Source organism: Acartia tonsa, chromosome 9, assembly GCF_053477335.1.
Source record: "Acartia tonsa isolate MP-2025a chromosome 9, ASM5347733v1, whole genome shotgun sequence".
Classification (NCBI taxonomy): Eukaryota; Metazoa; Arthropoda; class Copepoda; order Calanoida; family Acartiidae; genus Acartia; species Acartia tonsa.
In genome coordinates, this window is record NC_137268.1 from 8,681,142 (window position 1) to 8,696,105 (window position 14,964).

Genomic DNA, 14,964 nt, shown 5'->3' on the forward strand with positions numbered 1-14,964 from the left:
ACTAATTTTTGCTCTAGAAGAATCAATTTTTGGAGTTAGAAAGTGCTTAATACCTCATTTTAATCGCCTGGCATTGCTTTATAATATACAGGTAATGACTTGGTTTTTTATGGAACAGCTGACTAAAAAATCGAGGTTTTGTGATAAACCCACTTTTGTTGTTGCTCCATAAATGATATTTTTTTCCCCAATTTTTTTGGCTGTAAAGAAGCTTTATATATTCATATAACATCCACCTAAATTTGACTTTTGATATTTTATTTATAACATCACCAGAGGGAATTAAATTTTGGAAAAAAAATATCAATTTATATTTTACACTGCTATGCATTGTTCTTGTTCTTGTTTCTAAAAAAAATTTATTTTATAAAAAAGAGAATTATTTAACGCTTCTATAGGTATGTTTATCATTTTTCTAGGCTAAATATAACTATAATTACACCATTTTAAAGTTAGACATCTTAACATATTAACACAATTATTGAATTGGTCTGTATTATTAGGCTGGCAACCCTTAAAACAGCTGCATTTCATTATCCTATTATATATAGTAATTATTATATTTATAAACACACTTAATTTTTTAACTTTCTATTGATGGAATACATATGTTTCTCTAAAAAATAGATCATCAGTTCCAATTAAGATGTATAAAATAAGAGTTAAAAAAAATATATATATATGTCAATGCATTTTGAATCCTTTTAAAAGACTAAATAAGAAAGAAGTGTTAGAAAATTGTGCCCCCTGCGGGGTTTTTTACTGCTTATATCCTCTTAAGAGTTGGGGGGGAATTAGCATCTTTATATAAAAAGAGGGAGGTGTTTGAAGAGAATCTTTAAAGAGAAAAAAATAGGTCATATTTTATCATTTGCAGTTTTACAAATTAATACATATTATATAAAGCTTTTTTGTCTGTAGCTTAAGATTTCGGTAAAGTATAAGGCTATTTTACTAATTTCCTTACTCCTTTAATTACAGAGCTCCTAGTTGCTTGGAGCGCAGCTGCTAGTAAATAAACAAAGTAAATGATTCCTGAATAATTGATTTACAATTTTAAAAACCAAACATTTTTACAATTAGGATGTGTATATCCACGCCATGGTTAGCTCTTTTTGTTAATTCAGGCATGTTAGAATTAATCTTAAATGTTGGAAGATGATTTTTGTAGCAGTAAGGTACTTAGCAACTTTATAATCATTACTTTATGTAGAGGGATGTCCCGGTTGGGGGGGGGGGGGGGGGGGTTAGGGGGTTAGGGGTTATTAATTAATTTGGGGCGACCCCATAATTTTTAATCTTCCCCTCCCCCCCCCTCAAAAAAAAAATATAAAAAGCTTTGACGTCCTTGCCTCTATTCTATAAAGATTACCCCACAAAATGAACATGGGGATGCCCAAATTTAGATATTTCAATTCCCCCCCCCTTCCCCCCAAATCAAAAAGCTTGGACGTCCTTGATTAAGTAAGCTCATTTAAAACATACTGAAATCAATTTGTGTACAACAATTATCCTATTTAGTTTTTTAGTAGTGAAGCTACTGTATAATTCAAAATATTTGTCCGTCCATTGTCTGTCCATTCATCTGTATGTCTGTTCATTGGTATGTCTGTCTGTCTGAGACAGAAAGGGGAAAACGATATTTTCTTCTATAAAAAGTTAGAAGGCTGAAATTTTCATGGATTGGATATTCTCTCTCTCTATCAATACTCCATATTTTCATCAAGTTTCATTAGGATTTGCCAAAAAACTGGGGTGGGCTATATTGATTCCTACATTTCAAGTTTTCGTGATTTTCTCTACTCCTATTTAAGTTAGATGGTTGAAATTCAGGGATTGAATACTTTGATATTTTGCATAATTTTATCAAGTTTTATTGAGATTTACTTATTGGGGTTCTACCTCAAACATAGGAGTCCCAAATGTCAGAGTGGACAAATGAAGGAGTCCCAAACATCGGAGTGGACAAACGTAAGAATGGAACAAACGTCAGAGTGGACAAACATTAAGGTGGACAAACGTTGGAGTGGAAAACATTGGAGTAGACATTGCTTAATTAAAACCTAGGAGTGTCTACTATTTTAATAATATTACAATTTTGAAATTTTTTATACCCTTGTCTACAAAATAATGACTATGGCTGCAGCGCTCAGCCCCCTAGCCTATATCCTAACCTAACCTAACTAAGAAAAGTAACAGGACGAAGGTAGGGGGGGCTGTGTTTGTATAAAAAAAATTCAAAATTGAAAAAAAAAGTTTAGGACTCCTGTGTTTGTCCACTCCGATGTTTGTCCCAAAAATCCTGCGTTTGTCCACTCCAACGTTTGTCCCACTCCTGCGTTTGTTCCACTCTGACGTGTGGGACTCAAGCATTTGTCCCTCCAATGTTTTTCCACTCCTACATTTGGCATGGAACCGATTATTGGTTGGGGTGCTAGTTTGATTCCTAGATTTGTAAGTTTTAAGGATTTTCTTTACTCCTATTAAAAAAAATTTAAAAGGCTGGTTTTATACCCCCCATAATATATTACGGGGGGTGATTACCCCCATCCCTAAAAAAAATTACCCTTTTACAAGCACCTCCCCCTGGATACTCCTGCACTCCCCCTTGTAGTGACTAGGCCAACTTTATGGTCTCTGGTTTCAGGAAGCCCATTCAATTATGAGAAGTTCACATTATAAGAGCACTCTTATAGCATCCTTTCTATTAGCATTACATGCGTAATGCATTATAGACAGACAGATAGATATTGTGAGGGATCCTACACTTTATAATACCTTGTTTTGCATGGTAAAAATTGTTCCAATAGTTCTTGATATTGATATTTTATTTAAAAATTACAATAACTTGAATATAATGATGTTTAAAAAAAGCTAAAATTATAGTTATATTTAGACTAGAAAAATGATTAACATACCTATAGAAGCATTAAATAATTCTCTTTTTAATTATAAAAATATTTTTTAGAAACAAGAACAAGAACAATGCATAGCAGTGTAAAATATAAATTGATATTTTTTTCAAAATTCAAAAACTATCCAGGGTCCTATAAGAAGCATCCATAAAACACAGAACTCAATAGGTACTGTAATGGTCGAAATCTTAAGCTGAAGACAAAAAAGATTACTACTTTATATAATAGGATAATGAAATGCAGCTGTTTTAAGGGTTGCCAGCTTAATAATACAGACCGATTCAATAATTGTGTTAATATGTTATGATGTCTAACTTTAAAATGGTGTAATTATAGTTATATTTAGCCTAGAAAAATGATAAACATACCTATAGAAGCGTTAAATAATTCTCTTTTTTATAATATAAATTTTTTTAGAAACAAGAACAAGAATAATGCATAGCAGTGTAAAATATAAATTGATATTTTTTTTTCAAAATTCAATTCCCTCTGGTGATGTTATAGATAAAATATCAAAAGTCAAATTTAGGTGGATGTTTTATGAATATATAAAGCTTCTTTACAGCCAAAAAAATTGGGAAAAAAAATATCATTTATGGAGCAACAACAAAAGTGGGTTTATCACAAAACCTCGATTTTTTAGTCAGCTGTTCCATAAAAAACCAAGTCATTACCTGTATATTATAAAGCAATGCCAGGCGATTAAAATGAGGTATTAAGCACTTTCTAACTCCAAAAATTGATTCTTCTAGAGCAAAAATTAGTTTAGCATTTTTGGTGACTCAAATTTGAAATTTGATTTGTAGCAAGAGAAAAATATTAAAAAAACATACTTTTTTCTATCTAAGAGGCAAATTAATGGTATCAATATATTCGCAAATGTCTTATATACAGTTTAATACACTTTTAAGTCCATTATTTTTGGGCTTTGAGTGAACGTCGAATAAGGTTGATTCTATCTCGATACTTGAGTTGTAAAATGGTTGTGTCTAAATATGGTCCATATGTGCAATAGGGATGTTTACATATTACAACAAAATGAATAATTCTAAGAAAAAAATTTATTTTTAAAGCTAAATGATAAGCAAATCAATAAATAACTTAGCAATAAAACACCTAATAATTTTAAGAAACCACATTCTTAGAAGGTTTTCGGCTATAAATCTTAGGAAAACCATCCCCACCAACTCTAGAGAATAAGTAACAACTATTGAATGTATTTTCTTTGGCTTAATTTCTTCTGAAACCAAATGGCAGACGTCTGAATCTTGCTTTATCAAAGATCTTAATCTCCATTTCTTAATTTGACATTTTATAGGTTATAAAACTTATTTCAGCTATGTTTTCCTTCTTTCTTATAAACAAGTGGTGCTTCAATAACATTTATCAAGTATTATACAGTATAAAAAAAGAAAATTAGAAACCAAAATGCAAATATTTATGGGATACTGTCAATATAATACTGTCATATAAGACCAGTTATATAAAAGTGCGCGAAAAAATCAACAATTTTTGTTGGTTTGAAATGCCACCTAACCGTGCACATATGTGGGGAGATCTTTTTAAGAAAAAAAGTATTAAGGCCTGCAGGGGGTGAAACAACCAGAGAAGGGGGAAGTAAAAGTCAATCTTTATGGCATTTAAAAACAGGGGAATGGAGATAGAAGCAGTTTTTCTAGTTGCTTTAAAAATGGTTTAACAATACAATTTTAAACGATTATAATATGATATTCTTGTGTAATTTTTATAAAACAAGGATCAAAGAAACCCAAGTAGTCCGTGGAAAGTTGTAGGTGGCAAATACCGTGTTTCTGTCACAAATTTTAACTAGATTCTTATAAAATGAATGGAGAATATAATTTTAATATGAACATATGCATCTTTCTCAATTAATTTATGAGAATATTTCAGTCCTAAAAATAAAGTAAAAAGGATCTCTGTCTGTTTGTGTGTGTGTACCGAAGGATTTCTCTATCCACTGCACCGATATGGTTTTCCTTTACAGAGTAACTTTTCATAGGTCCTGAGAAGGTTTATTACTATTTTGGGGGAGGGTTCAACCATCCTACCAACAAAAAATAGCCATTAAAGCAGTGTTCTGGAGCCGGAGCCGGGAGCCGCAACATTTTTGGTGGAGCCGGAGCCGGATCCGGAGCCGTATTTTTCGTTAAAAACGGCTCCGGCTCCGGACTAGCTAAAAATGATTTTTTAAAGTAATGTTATAATTTGGCAACGGTCTATTTCCATATAATAAACTGAAAAACTATTGTTACTTAACAAATAGACACACATCCTTCTACTTTTATATAGCTTTAATCAAATAAAAGCAAAATATTTTATATTATTTATTTTATTTTATCAAATTCAATAATGAAAAAAAAATTGATATATTAATTTTAAGGTAGGAGCCGGAGCCGTATTTCAAAATATGGCTCCGCGGAGCCGGAGCCGCATCAAAATCATACGGCTCCGGCACCCTGCATTAAAGAAATTACCTCCTCCAAAACTATTTTTTCAACTTTTTCTTTTTAATATACAACTCAAAGGGGGGGGGGGGAGTCCCCCAACACTCAGGATCCCCTAGAGGCCTCTAGGGATGTAGCCGCTAGTTTTAGATAAAAGGACACCTAAATCCATTAATACGCAGCTTCTATATGACTAAAATATAGTAGGATTCATATTTAAAATATTTTGTTTTAGATAAAAAGATACATATTTTCTTTCAAATCAAATAAGACATCTAAAAACGATGCCATATTCAGTGGTGTCATAAGTAAAACTGCCCATTTTAATCTAATTAATCATTTGAAGACAATCTAACAGTTTTCCCCCATATTTAAAGCTTAATTAGCAAGCTACTAATGGACGTATTGAACTACAGCTAAATAACATATAATTTATTTCACTAACGAAAAAATATTAATAATGTCGCAATAGATGAATGTCTAAAAATTAATCTGGAATAAAACCTCCTTATCTTCTTAATTCTGGAAAGTAAGGATTTGCGTGCCAATACATTAACCAGGGAAATGGATTGGCCTTTGGATGATAAAATATTAACATAAGAATTTATGTTCTTCTTTGTATAATAAATAACATAATAATTCATAATTCGTTTTCTTCTCATAACAATGCCCCATGCATCAAGCTCTGTTTTAGTAAGGGAAGGAAATTAGCTTAAACTTAAGTCATGCTTTCATAAAATGAAGAACTCAGATCTTTTATTGGTTAGCGAGAACTTAATGGAAATATAATAATACGATGCGATAGATAACTAATCTTAAAACTTTAGCTTTCATCATGTTATAGTTTTATTTTAAGAAGCCTTATCTTTCCCAACCAGGCATGTTGCTAAAAATATACTTTTCTAGACTGCGTTTTTTTTATCTTTCAGACATTTAATGTACTTTTACAAATGAATAGATTTCTTTCAAATTAAACATAACAACAAAGCTTGTTTTGTTTATTGATATTTTTAGATAAAAATAAACTTTACACAGCATCAAAATCATTACATGAAAACGTGTCATTTTAATACAAAAAATATTTGCAAAGTTTTATATTTATTTATCAGTTGATAGTTATTTCTCGTATCGTATTATAAACGGCTTTCCGCGGATATAGAATGTACAATTATTAGATTAAAACTAGTTTTTTTAGCCCCGAGGTGCCGAAGGCACCGGCTAAAAAAACTAGTTTCAATCTTATGATTGTATATTTCTATATTCGTAGAAAACTGGATATAATACGATGCTAGACATAATTTTTTCGTATGGAAGAGAACCGGTTCCCATCCACCGGATTCGAATGAATACGAGAAAAAATATTATCTTCTATTTTTTATTTGAAACTAACCCATATTGGAAATTATCCTTTATTATCCTAGGAATCAGTATTCCAAATATCAAATAAAAAATTGTTGTTAAAAAAGTTAAAAATCATTATGTTTGACATGGACGTACGGACTTTCTTGTAATGATTTTTGAGTTGCTACGCTATTAAAATCGCACCTAACTGTTATAGGAATCATCGTGCAAATTTGAAATCGATAGGTAGTAAAATTCTAATATGTCTAAATCAACGAAGAGAGGTAACCTTACAGACGGACCCTAAATATAGAAAAGCATCGCTTTAAGAAATACGTGGATAAAAATATGAATTAATAATGGGAAGTTCATCTTAATTGATTTTCAAAGAAAATCAAAAAAGTTTGATCCAGAAGTTTTTAAAATATCCCAGTTACAGAGTAGCTGCATTAGTAAAAAAACTGAACACTTACCTATCATCAAAAATCTCTCCTTGTTTAATAATATAATCATGGCTTCCGTCGTCGTAGCCATCATTATACAATTTCTTCTCCTTCTTTCTGTGCTGACCGTTCTCCTCCAGCTGGGTCTGTTGTGCCCGCCGCTTTTTCTTCGCGTAATACACCTCGTTGATGTATTTGTAAGTCTTGATGAGATCCACAGAAAGTTTGCGCAGGGGAGCTTTCTTTGGGTCCCTGTACAATTTGGCGATTGTTTTAAATACTTCTTTAGATGGTGTAAATGTTATTTGAGGTTTCCTTAAAGTCTGGTAATAATCTGGGATGTTAATAATCCTATTATATAAAGTAGTAAGCGTTTTTGTCTGTCCCGAAGGATCTCGCTAACCCCTGAACCGATATTGTTCTCCTTTACAGTGAAGCTTCTTATAGGTCCTGGGAAGGTTTTAAACTATTTTTGGAATGGACAAAGCGAGTTATAGAGCAGATACTCAGTTCTCATGACAAAGAAAAAAAATGATAGAATATGCAAAAACAAGAAAATCACGAAACCTTAAAGAAAAATGTTGACAGAAAAACAAAACAACGTAGATTAGATGCACATATGTCATAGGAATCATAAGAAAAAAATTCAGCTGTCTATCAAAAATAGCAGCAAAGAAAATCACATTTCCCCCATAGCGTTACGGACTGACGGACAGGCAAGGTGGATTACAGAGTAGCTTCGCTACTAAAAATTCGGAGGTGGAAACATGTTAAATACATCCATATGTACACATATAATAACTTCAAATATTTTAATGATAAAATAAAATAAAGTTAATCCTACATTTGTTATCTCTAACTATTTAAATACTTTAACATAATGTATTGAATTTGACATTTATAAAAGTACATTTACATCATAAAAGTGATTTACAGAAAAGGGGTGAAATTGGGAGAAATTTAATTCCTGTATAAACCAGTTTTAAACAATACAAAACCATTTGTGACATTTTCAAAACTTTTAAAATGCGAAGCTTTTCTATATATTTTTATTAAAAATTCGCTATAAAAAAACCCGGAAGGAAGGACTATTTTACTTATATGGCTTCGAAGCCGATTAATATCACCTGGATTAAAACCGTATCATATAGTAAAATCATTTAACATAGCGTAATAAAGACAATTTTCCACGAATAAAATAAAATATTATACCTACGGAACCTTGGGAAAAACAAAACTTAAATTAATATAAAACTTTTTTTCTTTTTACTATCCGCGGAAAGCTATCTATAAAACGATGCAATAAAACTCACAAAATGACATTAAACCTGCCCTGTTTTAACAACAAACTTCTATAAAAATTGAGTAACTATCGGTCCAGCTTTACTATATCTTGCTGGACACACAAACAAACAGAAATCCTGTTACTTTGAAATATAGGAGAGCACAATCACTTTTCCATCAGAATTTTAAAAAACAATCGCCATTCCTGTAGGGGCTCCGCCTGCCAGAGGCGACCGCTTGGTTGACGGGCTGCGAACTGCCGCCGGCGGCGTTTAATTGATGCTGGTGCGGCAGTCCACCCGCCTGGCTCACCACAGTACCAGTCTGATTACCCTGCGCGTCATACATCTAAAACAGAAAAAGAGAAATTACTACCTAGCACATCTTGATTGATTTAAAAATTAAAATTGAACGAGTATGACAACATTCATAAAAATGTAGCTACACAAATAAAAGATTTTTGTAATGTCAATGCCTGTGGCGTTAGAAAGGTGGTTGTAGGAAAGTAGCAACACCCCATTTTACTCCCTTGAGACTTCAAACCCCCTCATGAATTGTAATACATTCCCATGATCATTTTTTTTAAATTGTGTTAACAATAATCTGAGGTTTCATATATTATCATAATAAACGCTCAAAATATGTAAAAAAAAAGTAAATTGACTCAAAATATTTATTTCCTTTATATACCGAAAAAAACAATCAACCAATTATAAGATATCCTGCTTATTGAGCAATGAGTCATAAAAATATCCTTTTATTAATCACACCTTTTTTTCTTCTTCAGAATTTATAATTGATATATTTTGGTTATGCAACCCACCCTGTTTTAAAGAATTGAAGCATAATCGTTCTATCAGTTTCAAACTGTATAAAATGAAATATCAATTCATAGATTTAGAACGTCTTTTTTTTTACAGCTACCGTTCTATAGCTGCTCTATAATTAATAATAGTTTTTGCTTGCACCACGAAATTACAATAAAGAATGTTTTTGGTGTTTTTAAAAATTCCTCATGAACATTAAATCAACTCAAGTCATTTCTCAAAGATGTCATATTCAAGGATTTAATGACGATTCTAAATAATTGTGAAAATTGTGAAATTTACAGATGTCCTACATTTGGATAAACCTATCTTTGTTAAAGAAAAATAATGTTGTACATAAGTAGGCAAAAAACATGTAGGAATATTGTCACCTAGGTACCTAGAATCTCCTATGTATGTCTATACCTGCCCTCATTATTATTTATTTAATTTAGGCCAACATACAGATTGTCAAGGACAAGGGGGGGGGAAGTTTGTACACTTATAGGAAATGAAATTCAGTATCAAATTTTGGGAGGGACGTTTGGGCTTGTGTTTATAGTTATCGACCTAATTCTTTTTGTAAAAGCTCTTATATGACTGGATGTACACGGAAAACTTTTAAAATTGAATTTCGGGACTTTCCTTCTAGGGGCTAGTGGAGCAAAAGACCCCCCAAAACACTAAAAATATGAGTTCTGAGCTTATTTTTAGAGATATCAACCTGATTTTTTTAATGAAAACTTTTTAAAAATAACTGAACTTAGTAACCATTACACATTTCATTTTGGGACTTTCCTTCTAGGGGCTTGTGGAGCAAGAGACCCCCCAAAACTAAGAATAGGAGTTCTGAGCTTATTTTTGAAGATATCCACCTGATTTTTTTAAAGAAAACTTTATTAAAATAACTGAACTAAGTAACCATTACACATTTTATTTTGGGACTTTCCTTCTACGGTCTTGTGGAGCAAGAGACCCCCCAAAACTAAGAACAGGAATTCTGAGCTTATTTTTGAAGATAACAACCTGATTTTTTTTAAAGAAATCTTTTTTAAAACAACTGAACTAAGTAACCATTACACATTTCATTTTTGGACTTTCCTTCTAGGGGCTTGTGGAGCAAGAGACCCCTCAAAACTAAAAATACGAGTTCTGAGCTTGTTTTTTAAGATATCAACCTGATTTTTTTAAAAGAAAACTTTTTAAAAATAACTGAACTAAGTAATCATTACACATTTCATTTTGGGACTTTCCTTCTAGGGGCTTGTGGAGCAAAAGACCCTCAAAACTAAGAATAGGAGTTCTGAGCTTATTTTTAAAGATATCAACCTAATTTTTTATAGAAAACTTTATTAAAATAACTGATCTAAGTGACCATAACACATTTCATTTTGGAACTTACCTTTTAGGGGCTTGTGGAGCAAAAGACCCCCCAAAACACTAAAGATATGAGTTCTGAGCTTATTTTTAAAGATATTAACCTGATTTTTTTCAAAGAAAACTTTTTTAACATAATTGAACTTAGTCACAGTGGTCCTCAAGGCAAAAGAAGTTTGACAAAACCTACCATAAAAACGGACTATATGGCCATCAAATATACACATTGGAGGGCCAGGAACTGATTTTCTTAAAATCATAGCTGTTCCTTCTTAGGGTTTATTCCATTTTAAAGTTAACAGACCAAATTCCCTAAAAAATCAAGGTTGTTTGTTGCGATTTTGTTGCTTTGGATTCAAACCTTTATAACTTTGGCTGTATGAAAGACTCATGAAAGCTAAACCTACCATTGGAAAGCCTATTGAATGACAATTTCAGACATAGCTTAAAATTTTTTGTAGCTTTCTTATTTTTTGCTCTACAAGGAAAATTTTAACCAAAGGGAGAAAATTTATTGATAAATCTATTCTCAGAAAGGCTTTCACTAGGGTATTTTGATGTAAATTTTTCAGGATTTTTCTTATGTTCAGTGATTCTTTTGATGACAAATGCAAAAAATACACTTTCATACATTTAATTTGGTATATTTGCTTTTTTTCTACCTTGTGCCAAAAATTTTTTATAAAAATTATAAGTTGGTGTATATTTTTTTGTCCAAAATTGTACATAAATTTCAGGAATAAATATTAAGAACCATGAATTGCTACATTTTACATGTGTAGTTTTAAATTTCCTATATTTATGGTTGTGTAGGAGCCTCAAAATTGCTAAACCTACCATTGTAAAGCATGTTGAACACTCTATCCAAATAAATCTACGACTTTAAAAAAAATTGACTTAAAAGGCTTGCACAGGATTTATGTTAGGTGTAATAAATTTCACCAAAAATGTTTTCTTTCCTACAAAATTTGGAGTAGAAGGGAGGTTACAAAGCAGTAATAGTTATCACATGTCCTGTTTCAACACCAATCTATGGAGGGGGTGTGCCCCCCCCCCAAAAAAAATGGTGCAGGGCTTAGGTGCCCCCCCCTTTCCCCCCCTAAAAAGGGAGGGGGGTAACATTTTGATAGTTGAAAATAATGCAAAATTTAAAAATTTAAAAAAATTTTTTTTTCAAAACTCAACAAGATATAACATACCCCCCCACCCCCCTGGCCCCCCTCCCCTATCCCATATCTATGGGGAATAATTCACAGTTGGGGGAGAGGGGGGGGGTGTAAAAAGTGCATGAAGAGTCATCATCATTGCCTTTTAGTTCTCGGCAGAACGTAGGCCATGCACAATGGTTCTCCAATCTTCCTTTGTTTGGGCACGTTTTGAGGCAATGCTGAAAGATGGAATTTTTAAATCTTTCAGTTCACTTAAAGGGACTGTAAACGTAAATTTTTCTCATCTTAATATCAAATCTTAACATTATCTCATTCATAATATCTCACAGATAGAGCAAATCGCGCTTTTGTTTGCTTAAAAAACGGCTTTTTCTGACGATTATTATAAGGTACAGGGAAAGGAAGAAATTTTACGTATAATATAAAATGTGCATTAAATTCTTTTTTTCTCCCATTATAGCTAAAATTAAACTTTTTCACATAGTTCTTGATTTTTCCTAACGGTTAAGCTAATTTTTAACATAATCCTTGCTTTAAACCAATGCAGTATAGTTACTTAGAAATTGATAAAATAAGCAATATTTTTTATTGAAAACCAAATACAATAACAAAGCTAGAAACAGTTTTTTTAGTATCCAATTAACTTTAAACAGTCTGATAAAAGTGTAAACTAATTCTCCAAAGTGGGTTGTTTATAGTCCAACACAATAAAAAAGGATATTATCACTTCAAATAATCTCTGAGATTCAACCCTTTGTAAACAGTAACGTATTTTTTTGTCAATAATACGAACTTAAAATAAATCTTTATTACTTAATTTCTACGTTATTAAAGCATGAATTAACAATTTTATGTCATAAAATAAATGCTTAACAGTAAGTAAATAGTTTAAACTATATGTGACAAGTTAAATATCCCTACAAAAATTTTAATAAAGAAAAAAGTTCAGATTTTACCTGTTTTTCCAGTTTTCCCTCCCAAAATACCAAAAAATCAAGGCTTAAATGCTTGATATTTTTGTTAATACGACGTTTTTAGTTGATCAGTTTATTGAAAGGTGCTTACAAAATAATAAGATTTGATAATATGATGAGAATTTTTTACCTTTACACTCCCTTTAAGTGTTCCCTCCTCCAGGTTGTTTTTGGTCTACCTGGTTTCCTCTTTCCTAATTGGGGGTTCTAAGTCAAGGCCTGGATATATCATCATGCCCTTTCCTTAGTGTGTGCCCCAACCATCACCATTTCCTCTGTTTTATTGTCAGTTTAATGTCTGACATGTCACTGCGCTCTAGAAGCTTAGCATTTGTGATCTTATTTGGCCAAAAGATCTAGTGGATTCTCCTGAGACATTTATTGATATATGTCTGTAGCTTGGAGACCACTGCTGTGTTTAGGAACCAAGTTTCAGCCCCATACAGCAAAACAGAGAGAACATCTTAACTTGGTCTTTATGGAGATGTTGTTGGAATTCCAAATTTTGTTCAGGCTGGCAAAGGCTGTCCTAGATTTGTTAATTCTAGCTTTAACATCTGTTAAAGTGCCTCCAGCTTCATCAATTTTACTTCCAAGATACTCAAAACAATCTACATCCTCAAGAATTTGGTCTCCAATAGTAATTGGTTCTTGGGAATTTGCATTTAATTTGAGTATTTTGGTTTTAGGAACATTAATTTCTAGTCCAATTTTCTTGGAAGTTTCAGCTATCATGTTAGTCCTTCTTTGCATTTGACTTCTATTGCTTGTTAACAAAGCAATATCAACAGCAAAGTCCAAAACTCCCAAATATTTTGGATTGCCAAATAGCTCCCAGCAAATGCCATCATTACTTTTACAGTTCTTCATGATCCAGTCAATGGCAAGGAGGAAAAGGAAGGGAGAAAGAAGGCATCCTTGTCTGACGCCTGTTACAATCTCAAAAAAGGTTGATAGTTTACCTTTATACATTACATTTCCACCTCTTTTATGAAAGATAGCTTTAATGATATTGATTATCTTTTCTGGAATGCCATAGTGTCGGCAGATTTTCCAGAGAGATCTTCTGTTTAAAGAATCAAATGCTTTTTTGTAGTCAATGAAGTTTACAAAGAGCTCAGAGTTCCATTCCTTGGATTGCTCTATGATGATTCTTAGAGAGGTTACCTGATCAATATTGGAACGGTTTAGTCTAAATCCAGCCTGATTAGGTCTTAGCTTTTCATTAACCTTTTTCTTTGTTCTATTAAGAAGAATCTTACTAAGGATATGGCTAGGTACTGAAAGAAGCATTATCGCTCTGTAGTTTCCACATTGGGTCAAGTGTCCTTTTTTGGCTAGTAATGAGATATGTCCATTCTTCCAGTCCTCTGGGCATAACTCATCATTCCATATCTTTGTTATCAAAGGTAGGAATGCCTCAGCTGATGTATCTAGGTCTGCTTTTATGACCTCAGCTGGTATGTTATCAGGTCCAGTGGCCTTGTTATTTTTCAAATTTTTAATGGCCTCTTTGATTTCCAATAGATTTGGCGCTTGACAGTCAATGTCAAGTGCATCTGAGGGTGGAATCTCAGTTTCTTCCTCTGGAACTAGAAGATTTAGCAGTTCAGTGCTCTGCCCATCTATTTGGAATATCTTCATCAGTTTTAAGGAGTGAACCATCCTTGTCCCTGATATGTGATCCTGATTTGTGTACTTTACCTGCAATGCTCTTAGTAATCTCATAGACATCTTTCATTCTATTTTGATTAGCAGCATTTTCTGCTTGCATAGCAAGGTTTTCCAAGTGTTATTTTTTGTCAATTCTGACACTTCTTTGGATTTCCCTGCTGAGCATCTTATACAGGTCTTTATCTTCTGGAGAGTTTCTGGAAAGTGTCTTTTGTCTTACATCTCTTCTTTGATCTATGAGATCAATGGATCTTTTAGTGATCCACGGCTTTTGGTTAGCCTTTTTGAAACCTAATTATTCTTGGCTAGTATCATTATAAACTTTTTTGATACTTTGCCCGATATCTTCAACTCCATCTTCCTCTTGAAGAGTCAACAACTCAAATCTGTTCTTTTGAGTGAGCTTAAACTCTTGTAGCTTTTCAGAGTTTTGAAGGGTTGTTAAATTATATTTCTTCCTGGGGTTAGGAATTGAGTCCTGCTTTTTAAATCTAAGCCGAACTTTAGAAGATAGAA

At 32.4% G+C, this 14,964-nt stretch overlaps 1 protein-coding gene across 1 annotated transcript in view; it reads right to left on the bottom strand.

Annotated features, from left to right (window-relative positions):
* The window catches only part of LOC145328155 (serine/threonine-protein kinase minibrain-like), a 48,319-nt gene that overhangs the window by 27,181 nt on the left and 6,174 nt on the right, over positions 1-14,964 (bottom strand). Inside the window, exons 2-3 of the mRNA XM_080171738.1 lie at positions 8,653-8,796; positions 7,195-7,415 (exon numbers count right to left, since the gene is read on the bottom strand). Coding sequence (XP_080027864.1) covers positions 7,195-7,415; positions 8,653-8,796 — 365 coding nt within the window. The remainder of the gene's footprint in view (positions 1-7,194; positions 7,416-8,652; positions 8,797-14,964) is intronic.